General features: G+C 45.4%; 2 protein-coding genes across 3 annotated transcripts; one reads left to right on the top strand and one right to left on the bottom strand.

Moving 5' to 3' along the window:
* The first annotated feature begins 4,768 nt into the window (after positions 1 to 4,768).
* LOC119308881 (ubiquitin domain-containing protein 1-like) lies at positions 4,769 to 7,897 on the top strand. Its single transcript, XM_037585043.1, has 4 exons — positions 4,769 to 4,925; positions 6,962 to 7,084; positions 7,242 to 7,361; positions 7,443 to 7,897. The coding sequence occupies exons 1-4, from the start codon at positions 4,877 to 4,879 to the stop codon at positions 7,505 to 7,507; spliced, it is 357 nt and encodes a 118-aa protein (XP_037440940.1). The 5' UTR covers positions 4,769 to 4,876; the 3' UTR covers positions 7,508 to 7,897.
* A 518-nt stretch (positions 7,898 to 8,415) lies between these two features.
* LOC119308879 (sulfite exporter TauE/SafE family protein 3-like) lies at positions 8,416 to 13,869 on the bottom strand. Of its 2 annotated transcripts, none has more exons than XM_037585041.1 (13): positions 13,623 to 13,869; positions 13,254 to 13,505; positions 12,774 to 12,933; positions 11,523 to 11,723; positions 11,366 to 11,430; positions 11,229 to 11,256; positions 11,073 to 11,149; positions 10,895 to 10,981; positions 10,346 to 10,396; positions 9,333 to 9,554; positions 9,148 to 9,241; positions 8,924 to 9,064; positions 8,416 to 8,827 (listed from the first exon to the last, which is right to left on the bottom strand). In XM_037585041.1, exons 2-13 carry the CDS (start codon positions 13,452 to 13,454, stop codon positions 8,742 to 8,744), a joined length of 1,413 nt encoding a protein of 470 aa, XP_037440938.1. In that variant the 5' UTR covers positions 13,455 to 13,505; positions 13,623 to 13,869; the 3' UTR covers positions 8,416 to 8,741. The 2 variants fall into 2 exon arrangements, with proteins under 2 accessions (XP_037440938.1, XP_037440939.1); XM_037585042.1 differs by having other exon boundaries at positions 13,254 to 13,502.
* Positions 13,870 to 15,118: the final 1,249 nt, after the last annotated feature.

The following is a 15,118-nucleotide window of genomic DNA, read 5'->3' as shown; positions in this document are numbered from 1 at the left end:
CCGGACTATGAAGATACAAGATTGAAGACTCCGTCCCGTGTCCGGATGGGACTTTCCTTGGCGTGGAAGGCAAGCTTGGCGATACGATATGAAGATCTCCTCCCATTGTAACCGACTCTGTGTAACCCTAGCCCTCTCCAGTGTCTATATAAACCGGAGAGTTTTAGTCCGTAGGACGAACAACAATCATACCATAGGCTAGCTTCTAGGGTTTAGCCTCTCTGATCTCGTGGTAGATCAACTCTTGTACTACCCATATCATCAATATTAATCAAGCAGGAGTAGGGTTTTACCTCCATCGAGAGGGCCCGAACCTGGGTAAAACATCGTGTCCCTTGTCTCCTGTTACCATCCGCCTAGACGCACAGTTCGGGACCCCCTACCCGAGATTCGCCGGTTTTGACACCGACAATAACCATGTACAGTTTCGTGGCCGCCTAGCCAGGCGGATATCGGGGGAGCGTGGGGAAGCGGAGACACCCACGTCTAATCAACCGCCATGCAGAGACCAAGGTCGCAGGTTGTTGGGGCCCGTGGCGCTCCGCACTTGCCCTTTCGCTTCACTGCTAAGCCAAGTCTGAGCGTGCCTTGGGCCCGGGGGCTATTGTCGGCGTTCTGGGAACGAGGGTCCCCAGACTTTCCTGCCTGCGGCCTGCGACGTGGCTCAAGTGGTGGCCCAGTACGACCCATCTTCATCAACTCAAGCTCAAGACCCTCGCGAGGGGCCAAGCCTCGCGGGGTGGACGACGCAAGGCTTCCTCAGGAACGGCCTCACCAGGCAGGCTCGCAAGGAGGCGGAGAGATCAAGGCGGGGGTACCTCGCGTGGTGCTCGTGACGCAAGCCATGACGATCGAGACCAGGCGGGCGCCAGCCTGCGCAGTGTCCTTGTTTCCTCTTTGGTGCAAAGGGGGCAAGCACAGGCGTGGAGTACCGAGGCATCAGGCAAAGGTTACCATTTCAGTGCAATAAGACCAAGACCAGCAGAGCGGCGGGATGGAGGTCATCGTGGAGCCCAAGACGGCGAGTGCCTTTGGCAGCCGAAGACCAACTTTAGTCAGGATAACTTGTACTGGATGTTCCCCTTTAAAATGGCCGTTGTTGGCGCCCTTCCCTCTCAATATTTGGGAAGAGGACTAGGGCCTCTATATATAGAGATAGCCACCATAGTAGAGGGCATCGAGTTCTCATCAGATCCAGAGGCGATCGAACTCACCCAAGTAGTTCACCGCACCAGCCCAAGAACACCTCTCGCGAGGTTGTTCTTCCTTTGTACTGTTCATCATCAGCCCCTGAGGCAATCCACCGCACCACACACTAGAGTAGGGTATTACACCACAACGGTGGCCCGAACCAGTATAAACCTTGTGTCCCCGTGTTGTTCATCGTGTAGCTTAGATTCTCAGCGATACATTGGGACGTGGATCGGTAGGGGGAAGATCTTTGTGTGCACCCCAGAGTTTGAACCTTAAGGGTTTTGCCGGAACCCGATATCCGACATTTGGCGCGCCAGGTAGGGGTGTGCCGGAATCTTTCTTCCGCCGTCCCATGTTCCACCGCTTCGTCGCCTCCATGTCCGGCGACCCGACGGCCAACACCGACCGCTGGGCGGCATGGCCTGCCCACGTCGCGCCACCTGCCGAAGGTGACCTCAACCCCGCGCCTTAGGCAGCCCGCGCTCCGCAGAACACTACAGGGCACGGGCGACGCGGCCAAGTGCCGCCTGCCCTCATCAGAGTTTGAACCTTAAGGGTTTTGCCGGAACCCGATATCTGACAGTGTAGGGAAACAAGAGATAGGGTTGATTTCGGACCCCTCCACCAAGGGCCACGAAATTGCCCCCTCTTCCTCCATATATACAGCCCTTAGGGCACCGTTTAGACTTTGGGTTTTGTTTAGATTAAAAGTTCGTCATAGCTGCAACTTCGCGTACTTCGTTTGTGTTCAATGACCAGACCAAGACGTCACAGAACCCCATCTTGATCAATAAAGCTTTCATCTTATATTCGCAATATCCGGATTGCAATCTCAGTTTCTTGCTTGTTCTTCGTTTGCTCATAGGAAATAGACCCTCGTGGTTAGGTTGATTGTGCTCCGGCGTGGTTAATAACCTCTCGGAGTTGGTTTAGCGATTGCTAAGGCGCGACGTCCTCGCACGTACGTAGTCGGATCGTCAAAGTCTACTTCTCAGAAACAATAATCACCATCTCATCGAAAGACGGGATACCTTTGCCTCTATCAGTAATAATAAACAAATTGATTATAAAAATGCGTGCATGCATCAAAGTCATACAAAAATTCGGCATGACCTTACCTAAAAATAGGACATATATAGATCTAGAGTTTGCCCGGAATTCACCGAAACGGAAATAAATCGACATTTCGGAAAACATAGGCAACTCAAAAGCACAATTTGGCGTCAACTCATGCCACACACACAATTTCCATCATATCTCCCAATTATCATATCACACACACATAAACATATTTCCATTTTGCAAAAGCATGAAATTTTAATCACCTCTATCTCGAGATCGAGCACACGGTGGAGATGATGATGTAGGGAGATCAAAAGTGCACAAAGCTCTTCTTGACAAAGATAGATCTAGTTAGGGGGCAAATAGGTCACTTAACTAAATGCTACATCTACCTAGCTAGCTAATTTGGGAGGAGACAACTTCAACTAGTGGAGGGGGAAGGAAAAAGAGAAAGGAGATGCATTAATGGAGGTGGTGTAGTTAGCTAGGAGTAATGAAGAGAGAGAAAGGTAGGTAGAAGAGGGAGAGTAATGGGGAAGAAGTATTGAGGAAAAAGAAGAGTGAGAGAGGGAGGATGTGGGAGGTAGGGCAAAGGGAAGAGAGGAGGTGGGGGAGGGGAGGACGGGTGGGGAAAGGTGGTGGTTTGTGGCGGCTTAGCAGTAGCGCGGATGTAAAACGCACTGCTGATAAGAGAGTAGCAGCAGCGCGCTTTCCACACACTCGCTACTGCTAAGCGGGACCAACAGTGTGCCCAATTTAAAAATTAGCAGCAGCGACCATAGAAAAAGCGCGCTACTACTACAGAGTTAGCAGTAGCGCGTGTCGTGGCACCGTGCTGCTGCTAAACATAGGTTGGTGGATATTGTCGGTCGATATTTGTAGCAGCGCGGGTTATACCACACGCGCTACTGCTAACGCTGTGTCAGTAGCGGGTTTTGCATACCCATGCTACTGCTAATTAGCAGTAGCGCTTCTTTTTGAGCCGCGCTGCTGCTAAGATTCTGTGTATAAGATTTTCCCTAGTAGTGATGCTTTAATTTGGTCGTGAAGACAGCGAATTTGACCGGTTGGGCCCACCTGTCCGGCCGATGTGGCATGCCTACCTGGATAATTTGTTGAGGTGGCCAAAGGCCCCACATGTCAGCCTCTGTCTTATTCACCCTCCTATCTCCCCAAACTACCTTCTTCCCCACCCACCCCGACATAGTCGGCCATATCCAGCGCCGCTGCCAGAGCCTTACCACGGCGAGCAACCCCACCCCGGCGATTCTCCCCGTTGTCCCAACCACCTACCATCCGCCGCCACAAGCAACTGGCCCCATGCGGATCCAAGCCTTATCCAGCCCGGATCCGGCGAGGATCCGCCCCGCCGCCCAGACCGCTGCATGACGCTAGTGTCGAGTCGAATAGGAGCATGACTACAGCATACCTCGCACCCGTGCGTGCTTGCTTCCGCCGCCAATTGCTGCTTACTTGAGCATGGGCGCTACCAGGCCCTCCCGGCGGGCGAGCAGAGCACGGGGGTGGCCATGGCCTCCCGTCGGGCGCGGCGAGCACGGGGCATGGCCACGGCGGTCCACGACAGCGCGCTCGGCCAAGGCCTCCCTGCGTGAGCTGCGAGCACGGGCGTGGCCAGAGCGCTCCACGGCGGCGCACACGGCCAAGTCCTCCCAGCGGGCACCGTGCGCACGGGCGCGAGGCACTCCACCACGACACCCCTCCCACCTTTGTACGGTCGCGGCCAGGGTCTCTGGCGGTCGCTGCGAGCACGAGTTCCCGGCCGAAACTCGTTGCATCCAGGCGTAGCAGAGGGCTGGGGCAGCTCGGCGATGTCGGGGCGGCACGGTGAGGTCGAGTTCATCCATGGCGGCAGGAATGACAGTTGGTCCTGTTTGAGAGAGAGGGAAATCAGGGAGGAAGGAGGAGAAGAAAAAGAAAGGTCGGCGAGGGGAGCTCCAGCAGCTTGACAGCGGCGGCCAGGTCTCGGATGACCATAGACCATCAAGGACGGCGAGCCGCGCCGGCGGCGTCCAGTGCGCTGATAAGCCCATTACCTGTTTGTTAAAATGGCCAAAAGAAAAAGAATTTTAAAAGACATAAACAAATGAGTCACTTACAGGTGGGTCCCTTATCCAACTCAGCATATTGTCCACACAAGCATGCCATGTCAGCCTGACAGGTGGGCCCAATTTGTCAGTTTCACTGTTTTCGCGTGCTTATCAGACAATCAGTGCTCCCCGTTAGTCATTAAGCACATAATTGATGGTTTTTTGTGCCCTGTCCAAAAACTGATACTAAATTGTTACCCTAACTCCAAGTGTGGTGATTTTGGATAAATAACTCTCATTTTTATGTTATCGGCTTCAGTTACTCTATTATAACGTTGTTGTATCCGATGTTCTCTCCTCTGATATAAGCAAGGTTTGATTTAGTTATAATTAAATAAATAAAATCACACTCCTATAAACGAAGACAGGAAAGCTTATGAAAGGGGATATACAGTAAACCACCGGCGCTTTCTGTTCCTTTCTTCCGTAGAAGCTCGGAAGCCAAGGCTGCCTCCCTCAAAGCCCTCCAGTCCTCGTCCTCCACGGCTTCACCACCGAGAAGCAGGATTCTCATGGGCTGCGCAGGATCCACCCCCAAGGGCGCTGCGGCCGCCGGAGGCGGTAAGATTTCACGATCCGAGCTCCCAGCCCCTCAGATTTCCCCTCCTGTTCTTCTCTTTCTGCTTGATCCGTCCGGTTAGGATCGGGTCCTTGCGACAAGATTTCTGTGCGACCCGTGGAATTGGGTTCTTGGAGTTTGAAGATTTGTTGGTCCCTTTAGAGGGCGTGCGTTGTGATGGTGTAGATGGCGTCAGTTGTATGACGGGAATGGATTCTTGGTCGAACCGTGCTTGGCAGGAATTGATTTCTTGGTTCCAAATCGTGCTATCCAAGTTGAGTTATTTGTGTGTAGGTAGTTGCTTAAGGGCTTGGCAGGGATTTTTGAGTGGCGCCTTCGTGGAAAGGGATTAGAGTAGGGATTATTGGTCGAGTTGTGATTTGGGTTTGAGTTGGCCGGTAAAAATCGCAGGAGCGAAACTTATGCCCACCGGGGAACTGAATGGGATCATTTGTTGTGCGGATTTCCTTGGTGAATGATTAGTTTGCGACGATGGGATTCTTGGGGAAGATGGAGTTGCTTCCCCTCGTGTAACTAGAGAGTGCTCTTGCTGAACTGGATTGTGTAACTATTCAGTGGCGACAGGAGTGTAATTAGGTTCCTTTTTTTATAAATTGTTGTCCCTGTGTGCATAACGTGTGGAAGATGTTATAGGACACTTTCTGACTTCGTTAATTATAGTTTGGTGAAAGGAGGTTATGATCAGTGAGTGTGTGAACATGAGGATGTAACTGGATTTGGATCTTCCAAAGTTGTTAGCTGTGATAGACTTGTTGAACTTGTGGATAGTCCAAATTAAGCATGGATGGCGAAATTGTCCTTTCTGAAGAGAATTTTTTTTGTTCTTTCCAGTTTCCTGTGTGTGACAAATGTTTCTTGATCCGACAGCATGCACAATTATGCTTTGCTACATGACGCATAATTTTGATTTCTATATGATTTGTTCTGAATGGAACTAATTAGTTAGCATAGCAGTCAACAAGGCATAGTTTTAACATTCATTGCATTCTTGGGGGTGAGATTAACATCTCTGTATCTTGAAGGTTTCTGTTTTCTTTTGCGATATGTAGTGGTTGTTTATTATGACAATTCATGAGCGAATGTTATATTTTGGATCCTGTTCTATTGTCCTGAATCCTGATGCAAGAGACATGACATTTTGTGCAAGTTGAATACTGAAAGCTGGAAACTATACAGGATTTGATTTCCTTGTTCATTACATTTATGTAGAGTTGCATTCTATGTATTCAGCTAGAAGTAATAGCTTAGTGTCTGGTAAACTAACAGTGGTGTCAACATTTATTGAAGAATATGGATGGTTGTTTAGTTAGCCTAATCAGCTTGGAGCCTGACAAAATGTATCCACAAGGACTAGGTTGTGCTAAAGTGTTTTGAACGATTCTGTGGGGCTTGGTATTTGATAAAGAAGGAGCAAGTGACGTTTGGAACATGATGGTAGTGTTATGTAAGTCCTTGTGCATCATAAATTGTTAGTTCTTGCCACTTGCCAGTATTTTAGATAGTTGATGACCTCATGTAATACATGCCTGACTACTCATTGACAATGTCTAATCTTGAATAATTAGATGAAATAACATTATTATATACCATGTGTGTTTTAGTCATCTCATGTAATAGCATGGATCAAATATTATGTCCACTCAATATTTGATTAATTGCAATTGTGAGTTGTTGGCACAGATTAATTTTCATTTATGTTATTTAGTCCCTATAAGTTAGTTTGGTGGTGGTAAAAAAATTCTACTTGCCATATGTAATGTGTATATTTGTGGTAGACACAAGGCAATGAGAACAGGGCTAGGAAAGACGCCTTAAAATTTAGAGGTAAACTTTTCATCGAATGGGAAGTTGTACAATGATGTCCCTGTTAAAAGAGATGAGTTTTTGAGAGTGAAAAAACTGGCACTGTTTGTCTTTTGTCTTGCACTAAATTTACTCTAATATCTTTTAACTGTGTATACGTATTCATGCTTCACTGGTCATCTCATACCATGTGGCTTATTTTTCATTTATGCAGAAGCTACGAAGAAAGTCAGGAAGCCTAAGCCCTGGAAGCACCCCCAGCCGATCACAATTGCCCAGCTCAGGCAGATGCGTGATGAGTTTTGGGACACAGCTCCTCACTATGGTGGTCGGAAAGGTGCTTCTCACTCTTTGCTTCTGTCGTGTGTCTTTACATAATGTTGCTTCCTATTAGATTATTAGTTGAGCTACACTTTCTTTTTGTGCTTGTATCTATAGTTCTCTTAGCTGCTCATGTACGCAATCCTTGCACTAACCATTTAAGCCTTCTACAGAAATTTGGGATGCCCTTCGTGCTGCGTCAGAGGCTGATGTAGCCCTTGCACAGGCAATTGTGGAAAGTGCGGGCGTAATTGTTTCAAATGCTGACCTGACTCTATGCTATGATGAAAGAGGTTTGATTTTCCATCTCATTCCTTTTTTCCCACTCTTTCAACTGTTGTTCAGATAGTTTACCATAGCTATTAACTTTTCAGGTGCTAAATATGAACTGCCCAAGTATGTTTTGAGTGAGCCAACCAACCTGGTCCAAGACAGTTGAAGGGCAGCTGCACTATGATCCATTCATGTAAAAAACTGTAAATCGCTTCAGATGCTAAAAACAATGCCTTGCTCAAGTGTCCTGGTGACAGGAGCATGGTTGATTAATGATTTCAAGCATGCTTCTGGTAACTGTCAGCTTACAGTTTCCCCCCTATCGTTAGCATACAATGTTCTCTTCTATCTCAGACTGTCTTCCGACGATTTAGATAAAGTTGTTCATAGCATCCCCTAAATTGGTGCTGTTAGAAATCTTCGGTATGGGTTAGAAACTTCAGACTGGTGCGTTGATGTTTTGTTACAATGATATAAGTTGAAGTATGGCAATACATTTCAGAAAGAAAGAAAGAGAATGTAACATCTGTTAGTTACAATGATATATTTTAAGTTACTCTCTGCCTTGTTGCCATGCCCATGCATTGCCTCCTTTGGGAATGCAAATTGAGGAATGTGATGTAGGAAATCATGATCGAAAGATCTTACGGCGGCAGTAGTTACTTTATTACAAGATATCTGCTGATGCTGAAATGTTCTGGAAGGATGTAAGCGCAACCATGCTACTAGTCGTACTGTTGTGTTCCCCAGCAAAAAAAATAATAATAGTACTGGAGTGTTACATGTTCATGATCTGATGTTGGTTCAAACTAAGAGAGAATTACAGAGGCCCAGTGTTTTCAGCAGCACTGATTATTGGCGATAAGTGGCGCTATAATCTTTGTCTGGTGATGTAGATTGTGGGTATGATATATGTTGAATTCTGAAGAAACGTGCTATTTTTGTTAAATGGGTAGGACATCCAGAAACATGAAATTCTGCCGGCGCTGTGCATCGAGCGTTTGAGTCTACTTCCGAGTATCATGTTAATGAGCTACACAACTATCTGCAGGGGCATTCTCAGTGAACAATTTCTGACAACAAAATACACATCTAGGGTGATATTCTGCAGGGCATAAGAACAAGTTCACTAAATCTATTACAAGATTGGTACAATGAGATAGGCACGGATGAATTTGCTTTAACTGAAAATTCATAAATCAGTTCCAGTAAAAAAGTGCGCTCCAACATTTACCCCAGTTCTAACCCCAAGCGGTGACCTCTGATTTTTTGCGCGCTAGATTACATTCTGGTTACATGGCTAAAGATTTGAAACCTGAACCGCCTATGAATCGAATCTTCAATTTAATTCCGGTTCCTTACTCGAATGACTGCACATGAACGTTAAGCCTGCTTGCATCCTATGCATCATACTTGCAGAGGTTCTCAAACCCCATGTACTCATGTCGCTCCATCTTGTGAATCATGTTCGAGATACCGACCCCACCTGAAGATTGAAAAGAAGCAGGTTCTGTTAACGTTGTTCAAAGTTCAAAAACAGTGGACATTTGATCAGGGCACAGTCAGATGTTCGAAAATGTACCGAGAGAAATTGCGCTGATGAAGATCATGAAAGCCAGTATGAAGATGATGAGTGATGCCCGCCCTAACCAACTGATCAACCTCCTGACTACATGCTGCCCGATAATGGCAGCAACGAACGCCACAGCAACAAAGTAAGCAGCTGAAGAAAAGGCCAAGAAATTGCTTCAGTACATGCCCAGCCCTATACCAAGAAAAAAATGTGAACCAGAGGGATAGTGTTACCATAAGGAACTGGAAACCGGTTCAGGAGGTAGTATTCCACGACGGACATAGAAGCAGAAAACATCATCGCAAACGTGGCTGTAGCACTTGAAACCTATGATTGTTTCAGTTAAGTAGGCATTCTTTATGGCCAAATCATAACTTGTTGACATACATAAACGTGAAAACTGGGGGGTGGAGTGTACCTGGGGAGGGATGCCGAGCTCCAAAAACAGTGGTCCCATGATGAAACCACCTCCCAAACCTAGCAGACCGCCAACGAGCCCTGCAGTGATACCGAAGAAGCAATATATGCAGAGCTGATGAAATTTCAGGGTAGTTTGCTCATTTCCCTTTGATGATAGCACCCTCTTCCCGTTCATCAGACCCAGTGCTTCGTACATAGTCACTCCTACAGAGACCGGGATCTGCACCAAATGAGTAGAAAGTTTTATGACAGTGTATGATCAACATTGATACGATACAACAACCCTTCTTTCATAATGTAATAATAGAAATTAGGCAGTAGACCAATAGTGAAAATTGGTCCATATAGGTGGTGCAAAATCATAACTTTGTACAAATTGGTAGAGAAAATTGGGAGCTTAAATCGCATGTTAATTAGTAGGAAAAATATATATATACTGAGCTCACAGATCTAGTGACAATGTATGGCTTTTTTTTTTTTTTGAGTAATCACCGGGGGAGAGAGGATCCCCACCTGTATATATATTGCTCAGAGCGGCCCAAGGACCAGTGTGACAAGAGTTTACAGAGTCACGGCGATCCGTGAAGAGAGGTAGCCGCGCCAAGACAAGGCGGCTACCTTATCACTCGGTTCTCTAAACCGAAGAGTCCAAAGATCGAAGTCCCTACATAAGCTAGTAATGGTTACACGTGGACTATGGTTTTCATTCCTAAAAGCAGCAGCATTTCTTGCTTCCCAGATTTTCCAAAGAATAGGCAGAAGGATGTCTGGCCAGATAGAGGAGTCGAGGTGCACCACTGTGGGGATTGCCCACAATGTAGGGCTTTGAATCTCTAAGTTTGAGTAGTTACATTTGGAGTTCAACAAAGACATATGAGATAATTTATAAATCTGGTGATAAGATTGATATTTGGAACACAAATTCCAGTGGTTAAGTATTTTAGAGGATCTACATAAATCAGCATGGATTTTTGGTATAACTGGGGAAAACAGGTGCGGAAATATAAATACCTGGAGAAAGTTCAAGACCCAGTACCACGTGGAGCAAGTAGGAGCATAATTCTGCAAGTATGAGAAAAATAGCATAGCATTGAAGTATTACTGTCAAAGATAGAAAGCTATAAATTTAGTTCAAGTACAATAGTTTCTAAAAAATAAAGTGACAGCATTTGTATGTGTTTCTTTTTCAAATTAACTGAAAAGAGCAGAAGTTCCTGAAACATCTTATGAAAACTGACATAATGGATCGGCTGTACATATTGATTTGATTCCTATTTTTTCTGAATGAATTGGTCATAAAGGATGTTCGTTTACTATCACAAAGATATTGTGAGACTACATGAAAGAAACATTATCGTCCGCTTAAGACAAAAGCAAAATCAAGAAAGAGAAAATGCTTGCTAGTAAGGCCAAATAAAGCAACAAAAATAACAGAAATAACCAAACAAATGTGGGCAGAGTTATAAGACAGCTAATAGTGACTTGGTAAGAAGCTGGAGTTAGATGCGTCTCACATTTTTATGACCATTTTAATTTGTAGTTTTGCATTACAATCCTCACCTTTGTTATCTGAATAGCAAGGAATGCTAGCCACACGAACGTGAGAAGACCAAACTCCTTCCAGTAAATGTTCTTCATAAGTGATGGCTGAAATATTGGGAAATTCTAGGTTCAAATTCTTGAGAATGAGATCTCCAACAAATGCAAGGACTCATGTATATTGTCATGAGATGTTTACCGCTTCATCTGAATGGGGTTTTACATCAGCTCCGGCACCTGGTCCTGTAGAGAGCGGTGCATACTCTGGTTCCTCGCCTGAAAGGTTGAAAAATACGAGTGTTAATATTTTGATTTGGTGACAGATGAGCAACACTTCGTTTTCTAGCATTCTTACTGGTTTGCTCCAACCGTTTCTCAGCTTCCTGGAAGAAATGAAAAAGATCCATTAGCATACAAAAGGAGCAAACAAAAGAAGGGGAGATAAATAAAATCACTTTTTATAGACATGATGAGATAACTGTGGAAGATTACCCTTTTGATTATTGTCTCCTTTTTCCATGTCTCAACACCCTTCAGGAAAGCTTTAGTTGATGTGCCTACAATTTAATTTGGGGAAGCAAAGAAAGGTCATTCATGAGAACTAGATAACCAAAAAAACGAATGCAGCAGTTTAGGGGTTAATCAGCACCTAGGAAAAGGATTATCAAGAGAACTGTGACCAGCCAGTCAGGGAATATAACATTGAAAATAACACCGATGCTAATCCCGAGCATTAGCATAGGCTGGATGAGCAGTGCTAGGTCATAGTCGATCACCGGCATGTCCAAAGTCGGATGTTTCAGCTTGAGATTGTAGTACACAGTTGAGACAGCTGCACCAGTGATCATACCTGTCCAAATGAATATAAAGTATCAATTAAAATCGCTGAACAAACATTGTATTTGCAACTCAATACTTATATATTATTCTATCATATTTTTGCAAGACTCATATAGTAAGTCAGCAGCCAGAGATTTCTATGAATTGTACTATACTACTAGGAGTATAATGATGTCAACCAACAATTCTAAGTAGAGAGAGGTAATTATGTGTAAACATAAATGAATTCCTAAACAACAGGGATGTATACTGACGATAAAGACGCAAACCAGATAATTAGTATTACAGATCAGAAAGAATATCTGAGAAATGAAGGTGCATTGTTATAAGGTTGTAGACACCGTGCTGGCACATGGTGCAGGGATAGGTCACGAGTTCCAAACCAAATAGCCGGATGTCGACCCTGACTTTGTGCTCAGTTCGGTACATGGAGACGATATTGCTGGTCGTACCGTTTAATGGAATAGAATGTATTCCATAAAACACACATTTATACCCTAATGCAGGATCATTGCCCACTGAACTTCAATATTTCAGATTTGCATGTTAATACTTTGATTATTGTATAGCCGTCACACCTTTGTACCTACTTCTTTTCATGGAAACAAGTAAACATAGACTTAGCTTATAATTGAGTAAGTGAGCCAGACAAAGGCACAAAGGCGTAATCTGATACACATGAATATATAATTAGCAACCATCACAAGGTACCTACCTAACACAAACAAAACAGAATAGCGCTAATTGCCCCTTTGGGACACTTAAATACTCTAATTCCCAACTAATTTGCCAGCCTAACTTTCCAACAGTAACAGGACAAGCAAGATCCCTCGAAAAGAGGTAAACTAATGCACACATGAATTAATCAGTACAGCACCTCATACTTAAAAAGCAAGATACCTAGAAAAGAGGCAAACTAATGCACACATGAAGGAATCTTTACAGCACCGCATACTGAACAAGCTTGAGAAATGAATGCTTGGGGACAGCAAGAACTGTTGCTTTCAGAGCAGGCAGGCACAGAAGAAGAAAATCCCAAAGGAAAGAGTTGGATCCTCACACTTGGATATGGCAGTTGAAGACTTTGGATCAAACCCGATGATCAATGTCAACATCGGTACAAAGATCCCGCCACCACCAACACCTCCAACGCTCCCAAATGACGCGCCAAAGAATCCGATCAGCGACCCCAGCACCATTTTCCATCCAAACTCCATTGGCTACCACATCCAGAAAATCCACCAAATTAGCACCACACATCCGAAAAAGAAGAGGTACAGAGATATACTGAAAAAGTATCACACACAAAGATGTACGTAGTATGGAGTTTGAGCTACATAATAATTAATTTAAATCAAGAAAATTCAGTTCCCTCATGCATGGGTCAAACTGAATTCCCACAAACCAAGCAGGTAAAAAGGTGCAGCGGTTCATCTCATGGCTAATAAAATAGCTGAAAGCAAACTACAGTAGAAGCTAGTAGAAAAGACGCGCTGGTTAAAGAAATGCTCGGAAAGCTGGGGTTTGTTTTGTGTGTTACCGGCCAAACATGCTGGTACGAGTTCCTATCGGTCTGCCACATGAAATTGGCAATCTTGTTGAGGAGGCTGATCTCCTCCGGCGCCACCACCACGGCGCGGTCGCTGGGCAGCGAGAGCCCACGGTCGGCGGCGGCGACGGCGAAGGCGGCCGCGCAAGCGACGCCTAGCACGGCAATGGCTTGCCGCATCCTCCTCCCCATTCCTCGGACCCAGCCAAGCCAAGAAAGGCAACTTCCTGCACCGCTTCCCTACTTTTTTTCCCAACAACAAAAGAAAGAAGAAGATAATCAGAGCTGGAGGGCAGACTGAGCCTGAGAAATCACAGAATTGAAACGCCTTGTTTGCGGCTTGGGATTGCGGAAACGTACGAAGGCCGCCGCGGCTCTCCTAGTCTGGATGATTCCTGATGGCTCTCTCGGGTGCACAAGACAGACGTGCGGGAAAGACAAAGACGGTCGAAGCCGTGGTCTCCGGCGGTTCGGATTGGGAAAGGAAGCGGAGGAAACTCGCCGGAGCCGGACGCAATGCGAGGGCGACGGGAGGAGCTGGGATTCGGCGGAGACCGAAGAGGGAGGGAGAAGAGACACGTGAGAAGGGGGAAGGCTACGAACGAACTCGGGCCAAATTTAGAGGGACAGCGAGGCAGTTTGCAATATACCCGCTGCGCAGCGGCGAAATTACGAAGCGGCCCGTTGACACTTTTTAGTGAGAATCACGTGTAGGAAACCTGGATTCGGGGAGTATAGTTCTGTAGATTACTTCCTTCGTCCGCAAATTACTTATCACAGAAATAAACAAAATAGATATTTAAAATTAAAATACATCTAAATACATTTATTGCGTCTAACAAGCATTTACGAACGGAGGGAGTAATTCTTTTCGGGTACGACTAGGATGGGATCACGGACGAGTAAAAAATGCAGTTCTTTCGCAGGGTAAACAAAGGAGAACTTGGCCTGTGAAACACTAAGAAACTATATAATAGTTTTAGAAAAGAAACACTAAAAAACTGTTGTAAAGAAAAACCAATGAGAAACGATGAAATGTCAGAGGGTGCAGCTTCCATCTCGTACAGGAGTGGACAATGAAGGCGCAAGTTGGTGCTGGTTTATACTATACGTTACTATCATGTCCATGATCTAGATGAAATATATACTGGTATAGTACTACTGAGACGTGTAAAGTAAAGAAGGAGATCGCGTCCACATGACAGCTTCATTCTTCCGTCGCTCCTACCTAGACCACCTCCTTGTCCTTGGCTGAATCCATTGGAGACACCGACGCCAACATTATTACTAGACTATTTTCTACGTGGACAAGAGTGTTAAAATCCACAAAGACAGACTAATGGAACAACAACTACAACAACAACAACAACAACAACAACGCCTCGTGTGGGGCGCGCATTTCCTTTGTTTTCTTTATTATTCTGTTGATTTGCTCTTCCTTTTTGGCTGGATAGTAGTTTGTCTGCCGCTTTTACTAGGAAAATCCATGTGCTTGGTTGTTGTTATTACTGTCGCCATGCATCCAAGGCTGGCTTGCGAGGAAACTTAGGTAGCCAGGGATATCGACAATCCAGCCATCAGTGAGCACAAGCTGTCCTATAACAAACTGAATAACGGAACAAGCAAAACCACAAGTAATGCACTGCTTTTTGGCATCGCCACTCTACTCTACTGCCACTGCCAGCCGTACGTAACGTAGGGAGCAGCGGTCTATCGACGCTTGCTTGCTTGGACCCCTCGTGCGCAAGGAACAAAAGGCTTTTTCTCACGAGTGTACGTGATTTTGCTCGATGGTCGCCATCCGCCGATTATATGTGTATGACTTTTTGCAGCTTTGCCTCTTTTCTCCTGCAACC

The sequence above is a fragment of the Triticum dicoccoides genome, chromosome 5B (genome assembly GCF_002162155.2).
Source record: "Triticum dicoccoides isolate Atlit2015 ecotype Zavitan chromosome 5B, WEW_v2.0, whole genome shotgun sequence".
NCBI classification, from domain to species: Eukaryota; Viridiplantae; Streptophyta; class Magnoliopsida; order Poales; family Poaceae; genus Triticum; species Triticum dicoccoides.
The sequence above is the reverse complement of the archived record's forward strand: the minus strand, read 5'-3'. Positions and strand labels throughout refer to the sequence as shown.